At 46.5% G+C, this 20178-nt stretch overlaps 1 protein-coding gene across 9 annotated transcripts in view; it reads right to left on the minus strand.

The window, feature by feature from the left end:
- Positions 1–20178, minus strand: part of ARHGAP32 (Rho GTPase activating protein 32) — a 256801-nt gene that overhangs the window by 45812 nt on the left and 190811 nt on the right. The window contains exons 12-13 of one of the 9 annotated variants that reach the window (XM_074561431.1): positions 16033–16083; positions 13299–13373 (exon numbers count right to left, since the gene is read on the minus strand). The exons of 6 other annotated variants lie outside the window; for them this stretch is intronic. In XM_074561431.1, the coding sequence (XP_074417532.1) occupies positions 13299–13373; positions 16033–16083 (126 nt within the window). Of the gene's footprint in view, positions 1–4270; positions 4386–13298; positions 13374–16032; positions 16469–20178 lie in introns of those variants that run through there. 2 more of the 9 variants (XM_074561430.1, XM_074561429.1) reach the window with 2 other exon arrangements.

The following is a 20178-nucleotide window of genomic DNA, read 5'->3' on the forward strand; positions in this document are numbered from 1 at the left end:
CATTATCGATTTGACTGAAAACACACAACTGTGAGGAGATGCACAAGGATTATCTACAATTTGAACCGTCTGGAGAAGGTTCTTTACGGCTATGAGAAAACGTGTATGAGGACCGTGACCCATTTACAATGGCAAAAACTGTTTCCACGCTCATCCTCACCAAATTTGTTATTTGTAATTGGATAAGAACAATAACCACACGGTTAGCTAGATGCAGAAGTATGTCACCTCCCCACAGATAGCAAAGTTTGGTACCAAGAAATCTGTGATACCTTCCAAAAAGATGCCCGAGAGACTTGTCAGAGACTCTAAGGCCATAATGGAGCGTTAAGATAATATGACCTGACCTCCTGAACAAACCAGCACAGGACATCTCTGAATTAATTCCCTGAAGCACAGCGTACCTGCCCCGAGGGAAGCACTATTTGGTTAGGAGATACGAATCAGGTAAAGGAGAGAGGTTTCAAAGGTACAAGGGCTGACAAAGTCAGTCTATTAATTCTATTAACATGTTTGAATTGTATCTGGAAAAAAGAAAGCAGCGCTGACTAAGACAGTGTTAGTGACAACGCAGCAGGGACGGGCTTTGGTTAGGGACCAGGAGGGTTTGCAACTGGAGGTGAGGAAATAGTAAGGGACGGGGCTGGAGCTCAAAGAAAACAAGTTATCAGAGGCCAAGGCTGGAAAACAAGTGGGAGTTGAAAACAAAACGATCGAAGTGAGGGCATTTAGCACGCAAGGCAGCGTCAGGTGACACAAAGAGGTCACAAAGCGGGACTGGGAGACACGGGGGGCAAACTGGAAAATGTAGAGCTAGGAGAAAAATACCAAAAGAACCACCCAAAATATCTTTTTCATTCATATTACATTTTGCTCAACCTCTGTGTGTTCTAGCAGAGTTCAATGCAGTCCTTTTGCTTATCTCGCTTACCTTGGAGATTAATGATCTTCTTGAAAAATAACGTTCTGACTCAGGTAACTGTTTCACTAGCACAACTAAACATCGGATCTGTCCGTCAGGGAGCCAGTGGCGGTCTTTCTCCCACGTTCGCTTTGGGATATCACGATCATTCCATTTTGCATGCCCTTGCGTGCACTACACCTATAGACATGTGAGATCTTGACATCATAGAATGGTTCGGGTTGGAAGGGACCTTAAAGATCATCTCGTCCCAACCCCCTGCCATGGGCAGGGATACCTCCCACCAGACCAGGCTGCCCATCAACATCAACATGCACTGAAGCCTTTGTGTAACACTAAATTCGTGCTACTGTACCTCTAATACTTACACAATTGACATAGTTTGAGAAGAAACCCTCTTTTAGAACATCAACAACCAAGTAAGCATCAACGTCAACCAGGTAATTGTGTTAGATGCTCTCCAGATACTTGCAAATAAGGAAGAGAGGGGAGAGCAATCAAGAGCCAAGATGCCACCTAAGCCATTAGGTGACACCAGAGCAGGTTCAACCGTACCTCAGCCAACTCTGCCAGAACATTCTCCAGCTCGACAGTCTCCAGTGATGAAAGTGCCACACATCCTCTGTTGGTAATTACTTCAGTTGCTAGCTGTCCTTACAGATGGAGTTTCTTAATGGCTGACCTCAACCTCCCTTTAATACAATCTAAACCAAATATTTATTGTCCTGTCTACAGCAGCCACGGCTTCAGAGAAGTCAAGAATTGACAGTTCTCAAACTCCTACTTATTTGAAGGCAAACCGCCTTTGCCCTCCCTTATTCAAGCATATATTTGCAGGCAGCATCCTTCCTTGACCAGGAGGCTTCCAACCAAATGGAGCTGCAGCAGAAGAGGCTGCTCGAGCCTCACCCACACCAGTTCTCCTTCTGCCACAACCGGCGGCAGCGCTGCAGGAGATTTTCCAAAAACTTGACAGTAACCCAAGCCAACCCTGAATAACATCAAGTACTTTGGACACGCACTTGCAGCCCGGAGCTCTCGCTAGTCATTCAAACACAAATCACGCTGCAGCCCGATCCTAACATCAGCTAAACCGGGATAACCGGAGTGACTGCGGCAGTCAAGTTACCCCAGTTTTGCACGGCAGCACGCTCCGGCCTGAGTGGTGGGAGGAGGCACGCAGTGAAAAAAGATCTGCCGTGAATCAACAAACAACAGAAGCTGAATAATGAGGAGTTTGGCAGATGGAGCCCAGTCCTGGAGCAAGAGGGTGTTTGCTCTTACGCAAGGCCTTGGGAAGACACTGGGAGGAACCTCTTTATTCCATCAGAGACATGAGCAATCCATTGGGAATAAGGAGGGGACTCGGGTCAGAGCACACTACCTCCCTTCCCTTAAACCACACGGCACAGCCGCTACTTCAATCCCCAGCGTACAGACTCTTCTGAAGCATGCGGTACTCCCAGTGTGACCAGTAACATTGCTGCCGCTCTCCCAGTCCCTTCACAAACGCTGCCTATCTCTATTTTCACTAGCCAGAGGGCAGCTGTTCACAGCCCAGAGCAGCTGCTTCCAGATTACGGTGACCTGCTCTTCCAAGATTGATATCGTTCTGCTTCTTTTCCTATTTACAACATGGACTTTCTAAATTATTTATACTTCAGCTATTAACACCTGCTTAAGCCCTGAGACGATTTTGCCTTTGGAAGCAAAATTTCCACTCACCTGGAGTGGAAACAATACTGAAGACCACAGACAAGCGCCTCATTCACATTGCAGTCACTTTATACACACCGGCAGGAAACAATAGCTTTAAAGAGGATGAAAATGACATCCTCCCATACATCCCGACGCAGCTAAAGAAGTGTAAAAAAGCTTTACTGAAAATGAAAATTGGGCCCACTACGTCTGGGGATTTGCAGTGAACTAAATCTGCTTGCCGAGACTTAGGAATGCAGATATTGCATTGTTTTGCCTGCTTTATTCTTTTCCTTTATCTTACCAGTCCAGAGCTTTGATTTCAAGTGAGGCTCTTTTATCATGCCTGTGTGGTGCCCAGAACAAAGGAGGTCGGGGAAGAGTGGAAAGGGAAGGCCTCCTGTCTTCTCTGTCATAAGTAATAAGATCCTGCAGGGCATTCAGTCCTTAAAATGAACTATAGCTTCCAGGAGGTTTTCTGAGCAAATACGAACAGACGAGCCGTGGCTCCTTGCAAAGTGTCTACTATGATCATGGTAACTATTCTCCCTGGGAATTTATTTTCCAGTGTGTACATTCACCGCCCCGGGGGCTCCAGCGAACAAAGGACCAGCATTTTTAAATGGGAAGCCCCCTTCTCCTGCACAACAGCATCGATAATTTTAATGCTTAGGAATGTGCCAGTCGGGGGAGGGAGGGAAAACAAAAAAAGATAAAGTGATATGCAAAAATCTATTGAAATTCAAATTGTAGACATTCCCATCTGTCAGCTGCCTCTTTGGGAGCTGGGTATAAATCTGAGGAGGAAGCACCGATCCCATCTCCGAGACCCCAAGGACCCTGCGGGAATACTTGACTGCGCCGGAGGGGGCCTGCAAGCTGGAATTCCTTCTGGCTCCGGACCTGGATGGGAATCCTGACACAAATCAGCCTAGACATGAAAGAGGCTCCCTTTAACAGCTCCAGCTTGCTCCACACCCATGACCCCAGAGTAATAAACCAGTTTACAACCATGGACCTGGCGAATAGAAAGGCGCAATAGAAACCTGAAGCCAGAGATTAGTAAAAGGGAAACAGAAGTAAAACAATTAGCAAGGCTGGGGGAGGGGGAAGAATGCAGTGTTAATCAGTCTTCGGTTGGCAAGGGAAGGCAACCATCAAGCCAGGCAACCTGCCCGAGGGCACGGATCCCTGAGGATCTTCTCTCCCAGCAGGAACAGCCGGGGCTCTATCCAGCAGACGGGGTGCCAGATCAGAGGGGAAACTAGAAATTACCGGGTAACAGGTACTTTTTCATCTGGCTAAAACCACGATCCGGCTAAAACCGTGATCCCAGGCTTCCCCTCCTCAGCAGAAGGTATTTGAGAGCCCCGATTGCATTGCACGGCTGTGAGATCAGCTCAGCTCCAGGCCACCTTCCCGCACCGCCCGGCCACCGTGCCCCAGCCTGAGCCGAGCCACCACTCTCCCACCGGAGAAAAACCTTCGTTCAAAGACATTAATCCCCCCCAAACCGCACATGAAATAGCTGCCAAGTTACTAAGCAACAAGTGGGCGCAGGAACCTAAAAACACTCCGCGAGCCTTACATAAGAAAGACGCTAATGCGACGGGGGGGGTGAGAAAAGACCCCAGAAGAGCCCTCTCCTACCTGCTGGTCTCCGGCAGACGCTCGGTGCCGGTGCCTGGCTGGGCTCTGCCCGCCGGCGGAGGGGAGCAGCGATGCGGGAGGTGCGGGGGGTGCTGCCGCCTCCCGCCTGGCCCCTCCCCGCCGGGACCGGCTCCACCTCCCGCAGGTGCCTCCTTCCAGCCCGGATCCCGCTGGTGGCCGCGTCCCCCGCCCCGGATGCTCTGGAGCCGGCAGCCAGGGGGTGCCTCTGCCGCCCCCGGGGCGAGCTGGCCGGGGGGTTGCTCTGCCTCCCCTGCCCTCCCCGGGCCACCCCCCTCCCGGCCCGGGCAACGGCCCTCGGTGGACAAAGGGCAGAGGATCAGAAAGGCAGGGAAAGCAAAACTCAGCTCCGTCCGGGGAATATCAGACCCATAACCTCATAGAAACACGGAATGGTTTGGTTTGGAAGGGACCTTAAAGATCATCCAGTGCCACCCCCTGCCCTGGGCAGGGACACCTCCCACCAGCCCAGGTTGCTCCAAGCCCCGTCCAACCTGGCCTTGAACCCCTCCAGGGATGGGGCAGCCACAGCTTCTCTGTTCCAGTGTCTCATCACCCTCAGAGTAAAGAATTTCTTCCTGATATCCAATCTAAATCTCCCCTCTTTCAGTTTAAAACCGTTCCCCCTCGTCCCATGGCTCCCCTCCCTGATCAAGAGTCCCTGACCTCTCATAAGTCTTTTATCAGGATGGACCCGGGCTTGCCACCCTTTCTGCCTCCAGGAAAACACACCAGCACACTGAACTACGCTCAAATTTATCCATGGCTTATCCTTGCACCAAGCTAAACCGCACCTTTGTGCCTCCAAAACTGCAGAGAAACACCGCAGTAAGGGCCAAAGCCCCATTTCATGAAGTCTGCAGAGGCTGGGGGCACGTCTGCGCCATCGTTTCAGTGCAGGTCTCTCACTGCAAATCCTCAAGCCCAAGCGAAAAGGCTGCCTCAGTGTGTCCACAAGGAAGGGAGAGATGCTGAGCATTCTTGAATGCTTCCATGGAAGCACGTCCGGACCTGCAGACCAGACACGGGCTGGGCCACGCACACGTGAGCCCCATCTGCCCCCGAGCTCCGGGGACAGCAGAGACACTTTGCACCCAGCGTGTCCGTTCGGTACACTTTGCACCCAGGGTGTCTGTTTGGTTAATCTAATTACAGTGCTAAAGAAATTATGTCCCCTCCCACTCTGAGTGGCTGTTAACCAGCACAGTTTGTGGCCGCATTGATCAGATCATCGAAAACAAAACTCAATTAAAAATTCTCCGGGAGTTCCGCTACTTAAAAACAAAGCAAAATGACACGGATCGTTTTACAGTGACCTAGTTAACAGCCCAGCTCCGAAAAACAGGCTGTTTCAATGCACCACACTCCGAGCAGCGAGCACAACACACCGAAACTCCACTTTCCCACCAGCCACGGCATCCCTGCTCGCGGCAGCGGGGACATAAGGGTCAAGGGGGTCGGGGACACTTCAGCCACCAGCCTTTTCCTGGTGGCAGTGAAGCCGGTGGCATTACCTGCCTTTACGGCACGCTGGAGGAATAACTGCTGCTGCCGGTCTGTCTGACCACGCCGGCGCCCAGCTCCTGGGGTCAGACGAGGCTGCGATGCAGGTTATCCATCTCGGTAATTGCTGTCACACACTCTGAAATGTGGGCTCGCTAGGTAAGGCGGCCAACCTCAGGGTCAGAAGGATTAAAGAGGAATCTGCTTCTATTTACGCAGACGTCTTGATCATCAGGAGGGTAAAACTCAGCTCTTTTGGTGTTCACAGTTTCTCCTCAAGCAAATGTGTTATTTTCAAAATTGTTTGCTGACTCATATCTCCAAAGAATGCCTGTTCCCCAGCTTCTTATTACACTTGGTATTTATTACTGGAACTGTTTTGCTTGGACAACAATCATACTATCACATTACTTTTTTCCTTAGCAGCCAAGCATGACTCCTAAATCCGGTTTTACATACAATTCTGAATACAAAACCTTCATCCTGGTACCGAATCACCGTTCCAGGAATGTTCTTCCTATTGAACCCATTGATAAAAGTTGGTAAAATCCCAAAACAAATGGGGAACGAATACAACAGAACCAATGCTATTCAAAATTTACACACAAAATGCACATACAACAATTCAAAACAGCAAAGCAGTATATAGGACTGCAGAGCAGTGACACTATCAGCTACCCAAAACTGCCAGGGTGTGTTACGTGGTCCCTACATTTTGCTTTTTAATGCAGGCCAGGCTCAGGCAGGCAGAATCCTACGAGGCCGATTAACCCCGTTGTGACAAACTGTTCCAGCTTGCATGGTTTGCTGGGGCACAGATTCACACCCGGGCCGGAGATGGCACAATCCTATTTTTGCTAATCAGAGCAGGAATATAACCGCAGCGTCGCCAGCAATAGAGAGCTCCCACAACTGCAGATTTGGGTATTACCTTGGAAAATTATTGCTGCGAGGATCAAGAGGGCTCGAGGAGGTATTGTACTACGTGGTGCCCAATGGGACACCTTTGCCTCACCTGCACTCTGTTTCCTGTAAAGAAAAATACCTAATGCTTGTTACCAAACCCCTTTCTCATAGGAATGAAACCCGAGCAACCAGCGATGTGGTGCTTCTGCTCCTGGAAACAGCAAGTCCGCGGTTGGCACGGCACTGCATCACGGCTAAGGAGCTCGTTCCCATCTCCACATGGACACAACCCCTCCGGAGCTCCTCCTGGGGCTCGCGGGCTCTGCCCCGGCCAGGGGAGCTTTGCCCTCCACTGCCCTGACCACTCTGGGACGGCCTCTTGCTTCTTCTCCATCTCCTGATGGAAAAGAATAAAATAACCTTCACACGTGGGTCTTATTTTCTGTTCCTAATTTCTTTTGCCTGACAATTTTAAGCAAGTGAAAGAGCCGCATTCTCTGCTGCTTACGTGTTCCGCAGCTTGCAGTGGAGCAGAAGAGGTGGATAATGAATGTCTATCTTTTATACACAGCTAACAAGCCCAAGCATTTGAAATCATAGACAAAAAATCATATACACGCTTGTCACAAATCCAGTCCTTAAAGCATTCTGTAGTTTAACCTATCCTCCCAAAGTCATTTCAGCCAGAAGCACTGGGAAGGCAGAGCAAGCTAAAAAATGTTATTAATATACCCCGTAGCTTCTTCCATTTTCTGGTTTTGCAAATTTAACCACTGGAGGAAGCTTCAAGCCATCATTAGAAGTTAGGCAGCCAGGATTTTTCAATGCTGCTTCTTACTCAGCTAGATTTATCCTGCAATCAAATACTTCCAAAATGCAAAAAAAGACACCCCCCCCAATAAACAAAATCCCCTTTTTTAAAAAAAAGGCTTTGGGGGAGAAACTAAGATGATAGATGAAAGAAAAGTGGGAGATTAAAAAGAACCCCAAGAGAACAGCACTCCATGGGATAATCTCAAATAAATTTGATGTCGTTCAGAGAGCTCTCAGAAACCAGGTTTGACAGGGGGTATCTCATGTCCCAGAGCACCTGGGCAATCACGTGGTGACTCGCTCTTTTGGTGGCCGTAGCCATGGTCTGCCATGGCTGTTCAGCTTTGCAAGAAAAAATATTCCAAATATTCCATTTGCAAAGGTAAAAACACAGCTAGGAACGCTGCAATGCACCGCCAGGCGGGTAACAGGACTTCCACTCGCCTCTCCTTTAGCCAAAGCAACTTCCCACGAGAACAAGTGACAGGATTTGATGCCAGCTCCCCACTGCACCAACGGGATTAAATGCTGAAGAAGAACGAGCGCGGCACTGACACAAGCTCTTAAATGAAATCCCGCAGATGAAACTTCAGATCAGCAAAGTCTTCTGAATTAATCACAGACACGGGCTGACTCCTGAGCTAGCGAAGCAAGTCCAAAAGGCCAGAGTAGCATTACGATCTGCAGTTTGCAGCGGCTGAACCCCCTACCAGGGAGAGGGGAAGGGAAGGAGGGAGGACAGAGGGCGATGGAGAGACAGAGAGGGGCAAGGTCCTGCCTTGGCTGCTTGTCTTTCTGGTGGAAACGTGCCACAAGATCTTGCCAAGCAGCCAAACATACCCATTTCTACGTGTTCCCTTAAGGATCTTCTCAAACATACACCTTAGCCGTGCCCAAACCCAGACCTTCTGAGAAAGCCAAACAACCCTCATGGATTTCCCAGCATATATTCTCCAGCTCCACTCACTTTTAACATTAATTTCTAGGTTCACACAGACACTTTCTTGCAGTTTAGCAAAATCACCGATCCCTACGGGCATCAGAGCCCCAGGCAGATGGGGTCAGAGCGCAGGCACCGCTCCTCGGCATAGAGAGGTGACGGTAGAGCTGCTCAGCCTTTGTGAACCTCACAGGACCAGGTTTAATTGGAGATTTGAGATATGCACCGTCACGACCCTTGATAAATCCACATGCCAATGCAAGAAGAGATCAGAGCTATGTGCTATTACTTAAGGTTAAAGCTGCCTGAAAATACTTCTAACCCACAACTTGACTCCCACACTAATTTACAGAATTATTCCGGAGAAAAGAGGAGGAAAAGCAGAGCAGCACAAACTACCTCTTCCCATGATTTCAAAGCTCTTAGCGTAACTGCGGAGTTTTGCTCAAGTCAACTATTGTTAGAGTTAAGTCCCATTTTGACAGAGCTTGTGAGAAAGGAAAAAATATCTAGTTTAAAAATAACAACCCCCCCCAACCTGTGTAAGTGGAGAGCAGGCAGAGTGAGAACGAAGCAGAGAACACGCGAAAAGAAAGCTGGCCTTACTAAGAGCACATTGGTGCCTCCAACTCCCCTGCACACAGCCAAGGTTTACCGCTTTATTTCCCAAGAAATCACCCTACTTCGGCGGATTCAACCTCTCAGAAAAGGTTAAGCATGCCAGCCCCAAACGCCGTGAATGTTTCCGTAACAGAAACACTAATATATCTCTTTCTTACTTACACAATACACAGATCTACATAATTAATTCCGAACTGATGCATACCAATCCATACACCATGCTTGTTCGCTTTCTTTCCCGATTAAAATTCCCCAAGAAACATGGCCAAGACTTGCCACAAAATTACCTGTCGAAGTGCGGGATGCCTGAAGCTACTGTCTATGGGTTGAGGTTCTTCAGCAAGGCTCCAAGGCTGCGAGTGACCACCCTGGAGGGAGAAACTGCGCTAGAGGGAATGCAGAAATTAATCCGTCTCTTCCTTCTTTCTACCTGTGTTTCAGGCACTTCCCGGTGCCTTCAGGAGGCCGGAGGCTGATTTCCAGAGCTGTAATTACACCAGGAGTGCCTCCCAGTGGAGATGCGGGATACGCTGACGGAAGATGATTCTCAACTGGGAGAGCGACAAGTTCTGCTACTCCCCTGACATATCCTAAGCTGACAAAAGGGCCCTTCTGCCACCCCCACTGGGCGGTTAGGGTGGTTTTGTTGGGATTTTGGGGGATTTTTGGCCGATGTGTCAGCTCTGGGTACCATCTTTTTCCTGCTTACAGCAGACTGAGCTATGCCAGGAAAAATGTGAGTGCGCACCTGGCTGAGGATGGGGACAGAGACCTCGTTCTCTGACGCCCTGCACCTGTGCTGTGCCCAAAATTGTACAAAGCAGCCCAAAAGGTCAGCAATCACCTTTTTCACTCAGTTTGCACTTGTGCGAATGATCACACAGGGTACCAGGTGATGCTCACGTGCAATTACTGAACCCCCAAAACTACGTACTTTGCACACATGCCATTTGTTTTGGAAATGACAACCCCCTTCTTGGGGGCTGGGAGGGTTTAGACAAAAAGGTCTGGTAACAGAGTAGAAAACTCTCTTTTTCCTTCAGTGAAAAAAGAAAAAAAAAATATATAAATGAAACAGCAGAACCAAACTGTATCCTTCTCCCCATTCTTCCTCTTCCACAGGGAAAACTCCACACTTCCAAATCCAGGCCTCTTGAAGAAAACATCAGCCAATTTACTCACAAATACCTGATAACCATCGAGACGTGTTTCCACAGCACCCAGGAAGTGCTCCAAAAATATCTATTTGTTCAGATTGCAAATACTGCATCAACTACTCCACGGAGTCTGCGGGTAAGGAACAACCATGGGGGCTTAAAGGCAAGACGGACGCTTGGTTCTTACTGCTACTGTCAGAGGACATCTGCACTGTTAAAGGATTAAAGGATTAAGAAGGAAGAAGAAAATACATTTACTTCCTAATGCTATGTATCCTTAGGAACTTATTTGAAATACTTAAAATTCTTACTCGTCTCTTATTTATGAGCTAGCCAAGATTTATAGATTTTATTTAGGTGTACAGGAAAAGTATTTCAGATCTGCCACTGAAGGCTAAATTCAAAAGCAAGTTACATATAAAAATATGTTCTCAGAGGCAGAGGCTCATTGCAGCGTGCAGAAAACATATTTGACGCTCTTTAACTTTGAAAACTTTTCTTCAGCTCTGTGTAAATACATTACTTGTCCCAGTTTGGTAGAGGACTCCCAAAACTGTTCTTCATTGCCATCTGCATCCATACGTACCTGCAACCCTCTTGCAGCTTCCTAAAATGATAAATTATGGAGCAACTTCAGCCATCCTCAGGGTCCAGAGGACAACGCATCAAAAACGTGCCCTCTTGCAAAACGGGACATTTAGAAGAGAGTTCACAGCTTCGGCTGTACAAATCGCGCTGGAAATGCTGTGCCTCAGCGGCTGGCTGTGGGGAGAGCCATGGGGCTACTGTGCCCCCGGTATGGGGAGGGAAGAGCCTGGGTCGAAGAAAAATTCCAGAGCACTGGAGCAGCAGCCCCAGAGAGAGAGACCTGCCTGGTTCCTTCTCCCAAACCAGCGCGGAGAATGCCAAACACGACACACGGCTCAACACTGCCCGGCTTCCTAAAGCAAAATTCAACTTTTGCTGCATCTGCTCCCCCAACAGGGGTGAAGAGAGATGACTCTTCTCCCATTGCTGCCGTTGGGATGCCGACATATACCCATGCACACTTGCCCAAAGAACACAGGATCTGTACTTCAGAGATTCTGCCAGTATCTGTTCCCAGCACACGGGCTCGAGGGAGCTCTTCTCCCCAGCTCGCACTTTCTGGCAAAATCACAGCTTTTATGGTGCGATTTTCATAGGAGACCAGATGAATCCTGTATATAGCAGCATTTCCACAGATCAGCCCACAGTGCTCGTCCCTTTCTATTTCTGCCAAAAAACGGGAAGGAAAAAAAAGAAGGGGGAAGAATCACTTGAAACAAGGGAGGGAGAGCAAAGAGGAAGGAAGACTCCAAGGAAATGAAAAACTCACAGGAAAACGCTGCTGCAGTTTTGATTTGTACTTCAATTCCGCACACGAATTTAAAGATTGAAGAAGCCTAACCACTGCAATAGCGTGTGTTATAGCTGTGCGCAGTCCTGGGCAGTCACGGCAATAAATCCCTTTCTCCTAAAACCAGGTAATTACCGCAGCAGTTCAGATTAAATAAGCACTTTATCAGAATTCACGGCGCTGAAAGCAAGCAATGCAGCATTAATAAGTTTGGCATTCTTAATGTATCCAAGATGCAAACTACCAGCAAAATAACACTGCTAAAAAAGTTTCTTATTTTTTTAAAGGAAGCATACAACACTTATTACGGAAGTAAAATAAAGCCTTAAAGCCTAGTTAAAAAATAAATCTGCCTTTGGTGATTTTAGACGGTAACAATGGAAATAGAGACAAGGATTTCAGCAGAGGCAGAGCTTTGCACATAGGCAACCACAAGAAGATTTGCAATCAGCTGAAACGCAATTACAAAAGATGCTTGCCACTTACCAGGCGCTTACAGTCCCCGAATTGCCCAAACATTAGCCTCCTTAAGAAACTGAAACACAACCCCAGCGCTGCAGACAGCAGGACCCAAGCGAGCTCTGGCTGGCCGTATTTATTAGCATCACTTCAATATCAAATAGCCATTAACCGATTCATTTTACCCAAAGAACCGACTGGGAGGATCTCCATGGCAGGTACAGTTACCCTGCAAAGTCATTTCAGCCTCAATACAACGGGCCTGGATGACACAGAGGGACACCAGAGAACAGCACGTTGTCTGGACAATTTGCAAGAAATACGAGGCGTCTCCTGCCTTTACCGTAAAGCCCCGATCCAGGCTGTTGGGAAACAAAACTTACAGCTGGCTACTCAGTCTCTCCTCAAATTCCACTCAGATTTTCTTTCAAAGCCCTCAGGACATCCAGGAAAACAAAAGTCCAGATATGATTTAACAAAACAACAAAAAAATTGAAATGTCTGTTATCAAATACCTCTCAATAACTGACGATCAAATTGTTTAAGTACATAAAATGTACCAGAGACGTATCTCAGCTCCACTGGAACACTTTAATTTTACTTAATGTTCATTTTGAAAAGCTATAGTGACGTTGTCATGACAATGACAACACAACACCGTTGTTTTCTGCTATCACCGTGCAACTGGGTACACATTAGGGTCATTCACGTCGCCATAAAATCTATTATTTAACCACATTTCTGTTCTCTCTTATTCAAGCAACCTCCTTCCTCCAGAACATGGTCAAAGAGGGTTTGGCACACTCTTTGGGTAGATCTTTCTGAGGCACAAATTGCAAGCCTGGGAAAAGAAGACGACTTTATATTTAGAAATTCAGCAGTTGGCGAGGGGGGGGGGAAGCATCTAATTTCTGATACAAGACTAATAGCCACGTAGGCACCGACACTGCGGAGCGTTCCCTCTGCCAGCCCCGCTCTGGCTAAGCTGTACTCTGAAGATTTGGACTCTCACTTGCACAAAATTCGCCTGCAAAAAGGCAGATTCTTAGAATCAGGCAGATATTAAAACCAAAAAAAAAAAAAGAAAAAAAAAAAGAAAAAATAAAGAACTATTTCAGCTACATCTAGCTTCTGTACCCAAAGCTAGGGTGTTAGTAAGAGGTTATTGCTATCACGTACAGCGTTAGACTTGGTTAGGACCCGGAGAGACTGGTTGTACATAACGGGCTCTACCTGAGCTCGGCTGGGACTGGTTGAGAGCCTCTGTAAGATGTGCAGGACCTGGCTTTACACTATCCATCTCCAAATCTGCACATCATTACGGCCAGGTGGGAAGAGGGCAGAGGGACAGACAGAAGGCAAGAGAAAGGACAAAGTTAAATCAAAGCATCTCCTGGAAAAAACGGCAGGAGACTAACAATTCAATTTGTAGAGACAGGAATTAGAGAAACAAACAGTGCTAGAGAAATCCAGATTTCAGTGTTATGTGTTCTAAGGTGTTGCTTCTCTGGCATGTTCTAGACCTGAAGCGTCCTTAACCAGCAACGTCTGCGTGCAAAAAGAAGTAGTCTAAGTGAAGTGACATGCCCACCCCACAGGATGAATAGCAAAAAAAGATGATGTGAGATGAAATAAGCACAGTAAACACCCAAATCCAAGGAAACTTGCGCTGCCAAGGATGAAGGTGGATGCTACTGGTACCTGAGCAACTGGGCTTAGAGCTGGCTCAGGTGTGACCACAGCGTGCGCAGTCTAGTTCTCAACTCCACTGCAAACACGCGTATTACGTGCACATATCACTGCAACCAGAGTTGTCACTGTAAAAACAACTTTAAAAAAATTATATAAAGTAGGTCTCAATTTAGATTGGCAAACGCTAGTGGAAGAATCAGTGATTTTAAACAGAGCTGCATCTTGCGCAATAATGCTCTTTGGTACGGTTGGGAGACTAAAGCTTTAGAGCTCATTTGCAGGGGCACTCTGTCCCAGTCTCAGTAACATACCTCAGCCCTTGCCTCCCTGATCACACCTCAGCTGGTTTTACCTGGGGAAGCCAAGGGCCAAAAAAGAACTTCAGTGCCTAAAAACTGCTTCACGAGCCCAGAAAGCAACTTCCCCCTAACACCAGCGAAGTCTGAACAGGACCTCAAGGCTTCCCTACTTAAAAAATACATAAAATATCTTCCTGAATTACTACTAGCAGCCACCACATGTGGGACACAGCAATATTCTAAACAAGAAGCCCCATTCTAAACTGCCCCCAGAGCAGCACTTGGGCACGTGAGGCTGTGGCATGCCATCTCTCTCACGGCGCTCTGCGCACGGCCATAGCCAAGTCCCTACTCTCTGTTCCAACTACATGACTCGCAAAGGGACACGGCTGTCAAAAGACATTAATTTCACATGAAAAACAAGCAGAACCACTCATAAGCTTTATACCTTTGAGTAGAAATATTATAGCTGCTCTGGTGTGGAACTCTTCCTTCTCACAAGCAGCTTACCAAGGAGGGCGGCTCTGCAGGCTGACCTTCCAGGTGGGGTTAGGCAACCAGAAATCTGGCATTCTGTGTATTCCTCTTGAAAAGGGCAAAAAGCCCAACCCCGCCTTTATTACCTGAAGTTAACTGCTACCAATCCTTGGCAGGAATGGCTCTTCAAAGGGCTCAGGGATTCAAGGAATTTGACTATAAAGGAGGAAAAATCTTTTCTCCGTACCTGTACGTCCAAAGGGAACTCCTTGGATCTTACAAGCATTCACTATCTTGATTCCTCCCAAACTTCTTGGCAGTTTAGTCATTTAGCAGTGGGTACAGCCAGTTACAGCAATAAATTTTGCCCTCATTCTTACAAACTCTACCCCAGTTTAAATAGTCCCTGGCTCCTGTTGTTGGTTTGGCTGTGTGCAGCGGAAGCCTCACCACACGCACTCGCCGTGTTCATATCTGAAATACAAACCCCGTTCTGCCCTTCCTCTCTGGGGCTTCTGCCTTTCTGTCTGGAGAACATCTGACAATGCTGGCACCCGCTCAGGAAGGTGCTCAGAAAGTGGAGTCTTCACACCAGAAACAAGAAGTTTGCTGTCAAATAACATTCTTCCGGAGGAATTACGGGGAACAGGACCCACATGCCATCTCCCCACGGTACGAGGGTACTGGTGTGCAGTCTCCATGCCAACAGGCTGCAAGTGTCTACGTGCACGAGGAAAGCATATATATACATGCATAAATATACATATTATATATTTTGTTATATATACCTACCTACAGTATATGTATATCTAGTTTTAAGACTGATTTAGGAACTCCAAACGACATTCCGGGGTCGATACATGTGAATGAGACCTTTACTGTAAAAAATGTTCGATCTATGGACACAGCCTCTGATTTTACCAATGCCAGGTTATCGCTCTGAGGTTTAGATTAGCACTAGCAGGATCTAAAAAAGCCCATGGCAACACAAAGCAGGGCTCTTGGATACAGAAGCCGTTCCCACGTAACTGCACAGCTTCCCTTTGGGCAGTGGGAGATGCTGAGCACAAACAACATTTCCTGATCTTAAAAAAAAAAGAATCTCTGCTGCTGAAGATTTTCAAGTTCTAACAAACTCGAAGAGCCATGTTTAATTCCTCTCCATCACCCATTTTTAACTTCTCTTTCTTTCAAACTGACATTTGTCTTTGGTTGCCTGGCACTTAATTCCTTTCAGTTAGGGCTTTATTGATTCAAAATGATTCTACCATCTCCAAGAGAAGATCAGTTTCTTTGTTTCCCTGCTGTATTGTTTTATGTCCAAAGAGCTTTTAAAAAGGCACGATAAGACTAAAGGTTTGGTTTGGTTTCCCTGAATATCCTTCAAAGCATCAGTGCTGCTGACCTGCATGTCCAGAAGATGGAAAAAAAAAAGAGAGAGACACAGAGAGAGGGAGAGAAAGAGTGAAAGAAGAAAAAAGGAATAAATGAAAACGTACAAGGGGGGAAGTAGCTCCAAGACGCTGGACGGGCTCCGTGGGCAGGGGAGACTGGGAAGGTATAATTAAAAAAAAGAAAGAAAGAAACAAACAAACAAAAAGAAGCTGGTTAAAACATGCACCCATTGCAAATGGGTTAATTTCACATAAAGCTCAGCGAGGCTATACACAGCGCCAAATACGACCACCGACCCAGTCCTTCAAGCTGTTTGGCGCTTTATTCCCTAAACACTTTGGCAATTCATTAGGATCCAAGAATTCCCCAGCCAGTGTGTCCCAGCTCAAAAAAAAACCCAAAAAAACCCAACCAATAAAACCAAAACCAACCCAATATTTTGCATGGTTGAACTTTTAGCAGGAGGCCCATCCCTGCTGAGCAAGCGAGCGGAGCCCGGGATTTGTTTGCGTTACTTCCCGTGGCTGCTGAGCATGTGTTTATGGTTAAGCCCATGTTTAAGTACTTTGTTGAGTCAGAAACGGGGCTGGAAGACGTACCGTTTCTTCATGGAGATGGACAATGCCAACCACTTACAAAAAAGAAAACAACTCCCAGATCTGTAAGTTTACATTTTTGCCTAATTCGGTTCCTTACACATTTAGCTTTCCTCCATTTCTAATGGTGCTAAAGCAGACATCTGCCTTATTTCTCATTCTCTGCAAAAAGAAAACCAAAACTGTCTCAAGAGATTTGTCTCAATTTTGTCTCAATTGTCTGTGTTTTCCTGTTGACAAGAGGTGTTCTTCCCAAAAATCATTAATTGCAGAGAAGGCAGAGACTTGGCTCTTGCTGCCAAGTGTTAGCTTTTTGTGTCGGGGTTTTTTTTTGGATGAAAGAGAGAAAACACAAAGTCCAGGAAAGAAGAGATTGGCCCAGCTCAAATCCGGGGGTTAAGCAAGTTGGCATTGTCCTGCTGAAGTCTCCCTGTGAACACCCAGCCCAGCAAGGGTCAATCACAGCGGCTTTCGGGGCCTTGGAGAAATCTCTGCAGCACAGTCTAAAGACACGTGCGAGTCTCCTGAAGAAGTCATTTTTACACTTTTTTTTGGGCGTTGATCTTTCATCCCGAAATCTCCGCTCACTCAGGGCTCTGCCTGAGCTCCACGGGAGCCAAGAGAACAGGATTTCTGGAAAGATTGGTCCTTAGGGCTGTCAATACCGAGAGCGCTTTTTCTGTCTCCTGGGCGGCCCCGAGCACCTTGGTATGTTCATGCCCTGCCTGCTTCCACGCTGGGAATGGATGCCTGGCTTGGCTCAAGAAAATTTTCATTTAATTTGGCTTTAACGAGGCAGTCGAATGCTGAACCCCAAACAACTGGTTTGTTTACATAAGATTAACGAGACTGGTACTAACTGCATACATTTTATCTTTCTGTGTTTTCTTTATATGCACTCGTCAGTGTCAAATGGCTGTTCAACCCAGGCACCTGCAGAATGTAACTTTTATTTGCACCTTGTTCTTCCTGGTTTTTTTTAGTTAAAAAAAAAACAAAAAAAAAACCAAACCAAAAAACCCAGTCTTTGTTGTCCAGGGGTTAGCAACTAGCCTGTTTCAAACCAGGCGTGACCTCTTAAGAGTCTGTTATGATTGCAACAGCTCTAAGACAATGAATATAATTCAGTTTGCATTTTTGCAGTTAAAATTAATTCATTCAGCGCCGTACCAGAGCCTTCAGGAGGTCAGAACAGAGTCTGTTGCCTGATCCAGACCTCAGTTTCCATCCTCCTGTAGTTTAGTGGATTATCTGTATTTGGCACGCTGACCCAGATTAATCTATTTAGGTTTTAAAACAATATTATTCATTTACAACAGCTTGTAATACTAAAAAGTACCCTTTAACGTGTCCTAAGTTGCATATCGTAAGAGTACATTTACCTGTTAAATTTAAACAAATGAACAGACGGGACAGTAATTTGAAAAATCCTCCATAAAGTTGGGCAGAGCTGCTGGGGTTATTCCTGCTTTTATCCTAAACAAGACTGAGGAACTGGTGAGAACAACCCCTGACATTTTAAAAACGGATATTGTTTTGAAAAAAAGAAAGGGAAACATTACCTTCTCATCCCCCAAGTCTTCACTTAAGCTCTAACCGTCCCAAGATGCTACTCGTTAGCAAAAGACAGCAAATAAATTGCGTGTATGAGGTGAAGCGTGAGATGCGATTTTAAATATTGTTAAACCACAAATATCCACAATTAGGAGAAAGGACGGACTGAAACAGATAACTGAGACGTGCTGCTGTTAACATTGCCGAAGTGACGAGTGGGGACAATATGAATGAACACACACACATGCTCTTCCCAGAAAAGACCAACCGGAGACAGACAGAAGGGAATGGGAAGAGTGAACACGGCCACAATCTCCAGGCGATTCCCAAAAGCTCACTTAGAAGGAAAAAACAAAACAGCTATTCACTTTTTTCTCTGCTAAGCAGCACAATGAATATTTAAAAGATTCACTTCTCACCGAATATCTGAAATTCAAATGCAACCTTTATCCTCTGTCTTTTTAAAAATCCTTACAAACACAAGCCGATTCCGTCTACTGCAGTACCGAAATTCCAATTCAATATAATAATTTAGGCTAAGAAGTTATCACTGCAGTATTGTAACCGAGTAAGAATCCAGAAAGAATTTAGGAAAAAAGGCAAGTGCTCAAGCAATCTGGGCTTTGGTGAGCCCACGCTACCTTCCTACATAAACAGGATTATCAGTTTGCTTCCCACCTGAAAAAAAAAGCATTTTCTTACAGCACCGAACATGAAAAAAATGGGGCATGGGCTTAGTACAATACTGACGGGAAAATACCAGCTGCAGGTAACTGCAGGACCCCCTGCGCACCCCCTCTTTCCTTGTATGAATTTCTCCTGCGTACTGTGTTTGAAAAAGGAAAAGGCTGACCAATTTTGTTAAGCAGTAATGAAAGGGACTTTAATTTTCAGGGGACAGCCTGCGTGCGCATACACGCACGGATCCATACACGTCTCCGCGAGCATCCCTGCCCTCGCTGCACTTTGGGAGACGACAGCTTTGACAAGCCACACTTCAGTGTCAAGCGTATTTCAGAGGTGACTCAAGGCAAAACCAATATTCTTTCTTATTGCTTTGAATTTTCCAAATTGAATAAAACAGACAGTTTTCCTGTATGGTCCCTTTTCTTTCCTTTACCCCAGGCAGCGGCTGCGTTATCCCTGCTGTAAACGTGCACCTCCCCAGTCAAAGAAAATATCATTTCTAAAAGCAGAGTTTGCACTTAAACCTGACCCTCCTCTCCCATTCCCCGTGTTTCATTTTCATGTCAACCTCAGTCATTATTTGTACTGCATTACAGACCACTGCCGTATTTTATGGTTCTATTAGCATGCTGTCCCCATCGCTTCTGCAAATCAAACCTTCTAATTATAAATAATAATAAAAAGGCAGGGCAGGAAGTTCTTTGCTTCCCATCTGCTTTTCATTAGATTGCTCAACCCCGCCAAATCTAGGGACAATTAAACAACACAAGGAGTTTTATGTTTGTAAATTCCTTCGTGGCAAAGAGCTTTATGCTGCAAATACAAAATGTCCTCGATGCTCTACACATCGTATTTTGATTAAAGAAAATAAAGTTTGCACGCTGATAAGTATGTCTTATCAAGCCCAAATCTAAAACTTCATATTAATTCTAAATGAAATGCCCTGCTAATGCCGAGTAAGGAGAAAAGCTCCAAGTGGTTCCTTTTAGAAAAGTCTATATTTCATTGGGAAAAGCCAATCTGATGTTTTAAATACAGATAAGGGGAGAAAATCAGTTGATGTGGATATTTATGTGGATGAGAAATACCCTGTATGTTTAAGCCACAGGTTAGAAGACACTAAACCCATGGAATACGGGTGAGGAAAATGCAAGCTCTCCTGCAATTCCCAGGCAGGCCCTGGAGGAACCTCTCGGAAAGCTCCAGTGTCCCATTTCCCAGCAGTGCTGCCCGACGCACTGGGTGCTCCGCGAGCCCCCGCTGCCCCGTGCCACCCTCCGGAGCTGCGCTGCCCCGTACAGCCAGGGTAACCCAGCCCAGGGACTGCCAACGCTTCCTCCTCCCCCTTCATCCTCTCGCCCCGGCATTTTCTCCTCCAGGCAGAGAGATTCCTCGAGTTCCCCAGCATCACCC

Source organism: Larus michahellis, chromosome 17 (assembly GCF_964199755.1).
Source record: "Larus michahellis chromosome 17, bLarMic1.1, whole genome shotgun sequence".
Taxonomy (NCBI): Eukaryota; Metazoa; Chordata; class Aves; order Charadriiformes; family Laridae; genus Larus; species Larus michahellis.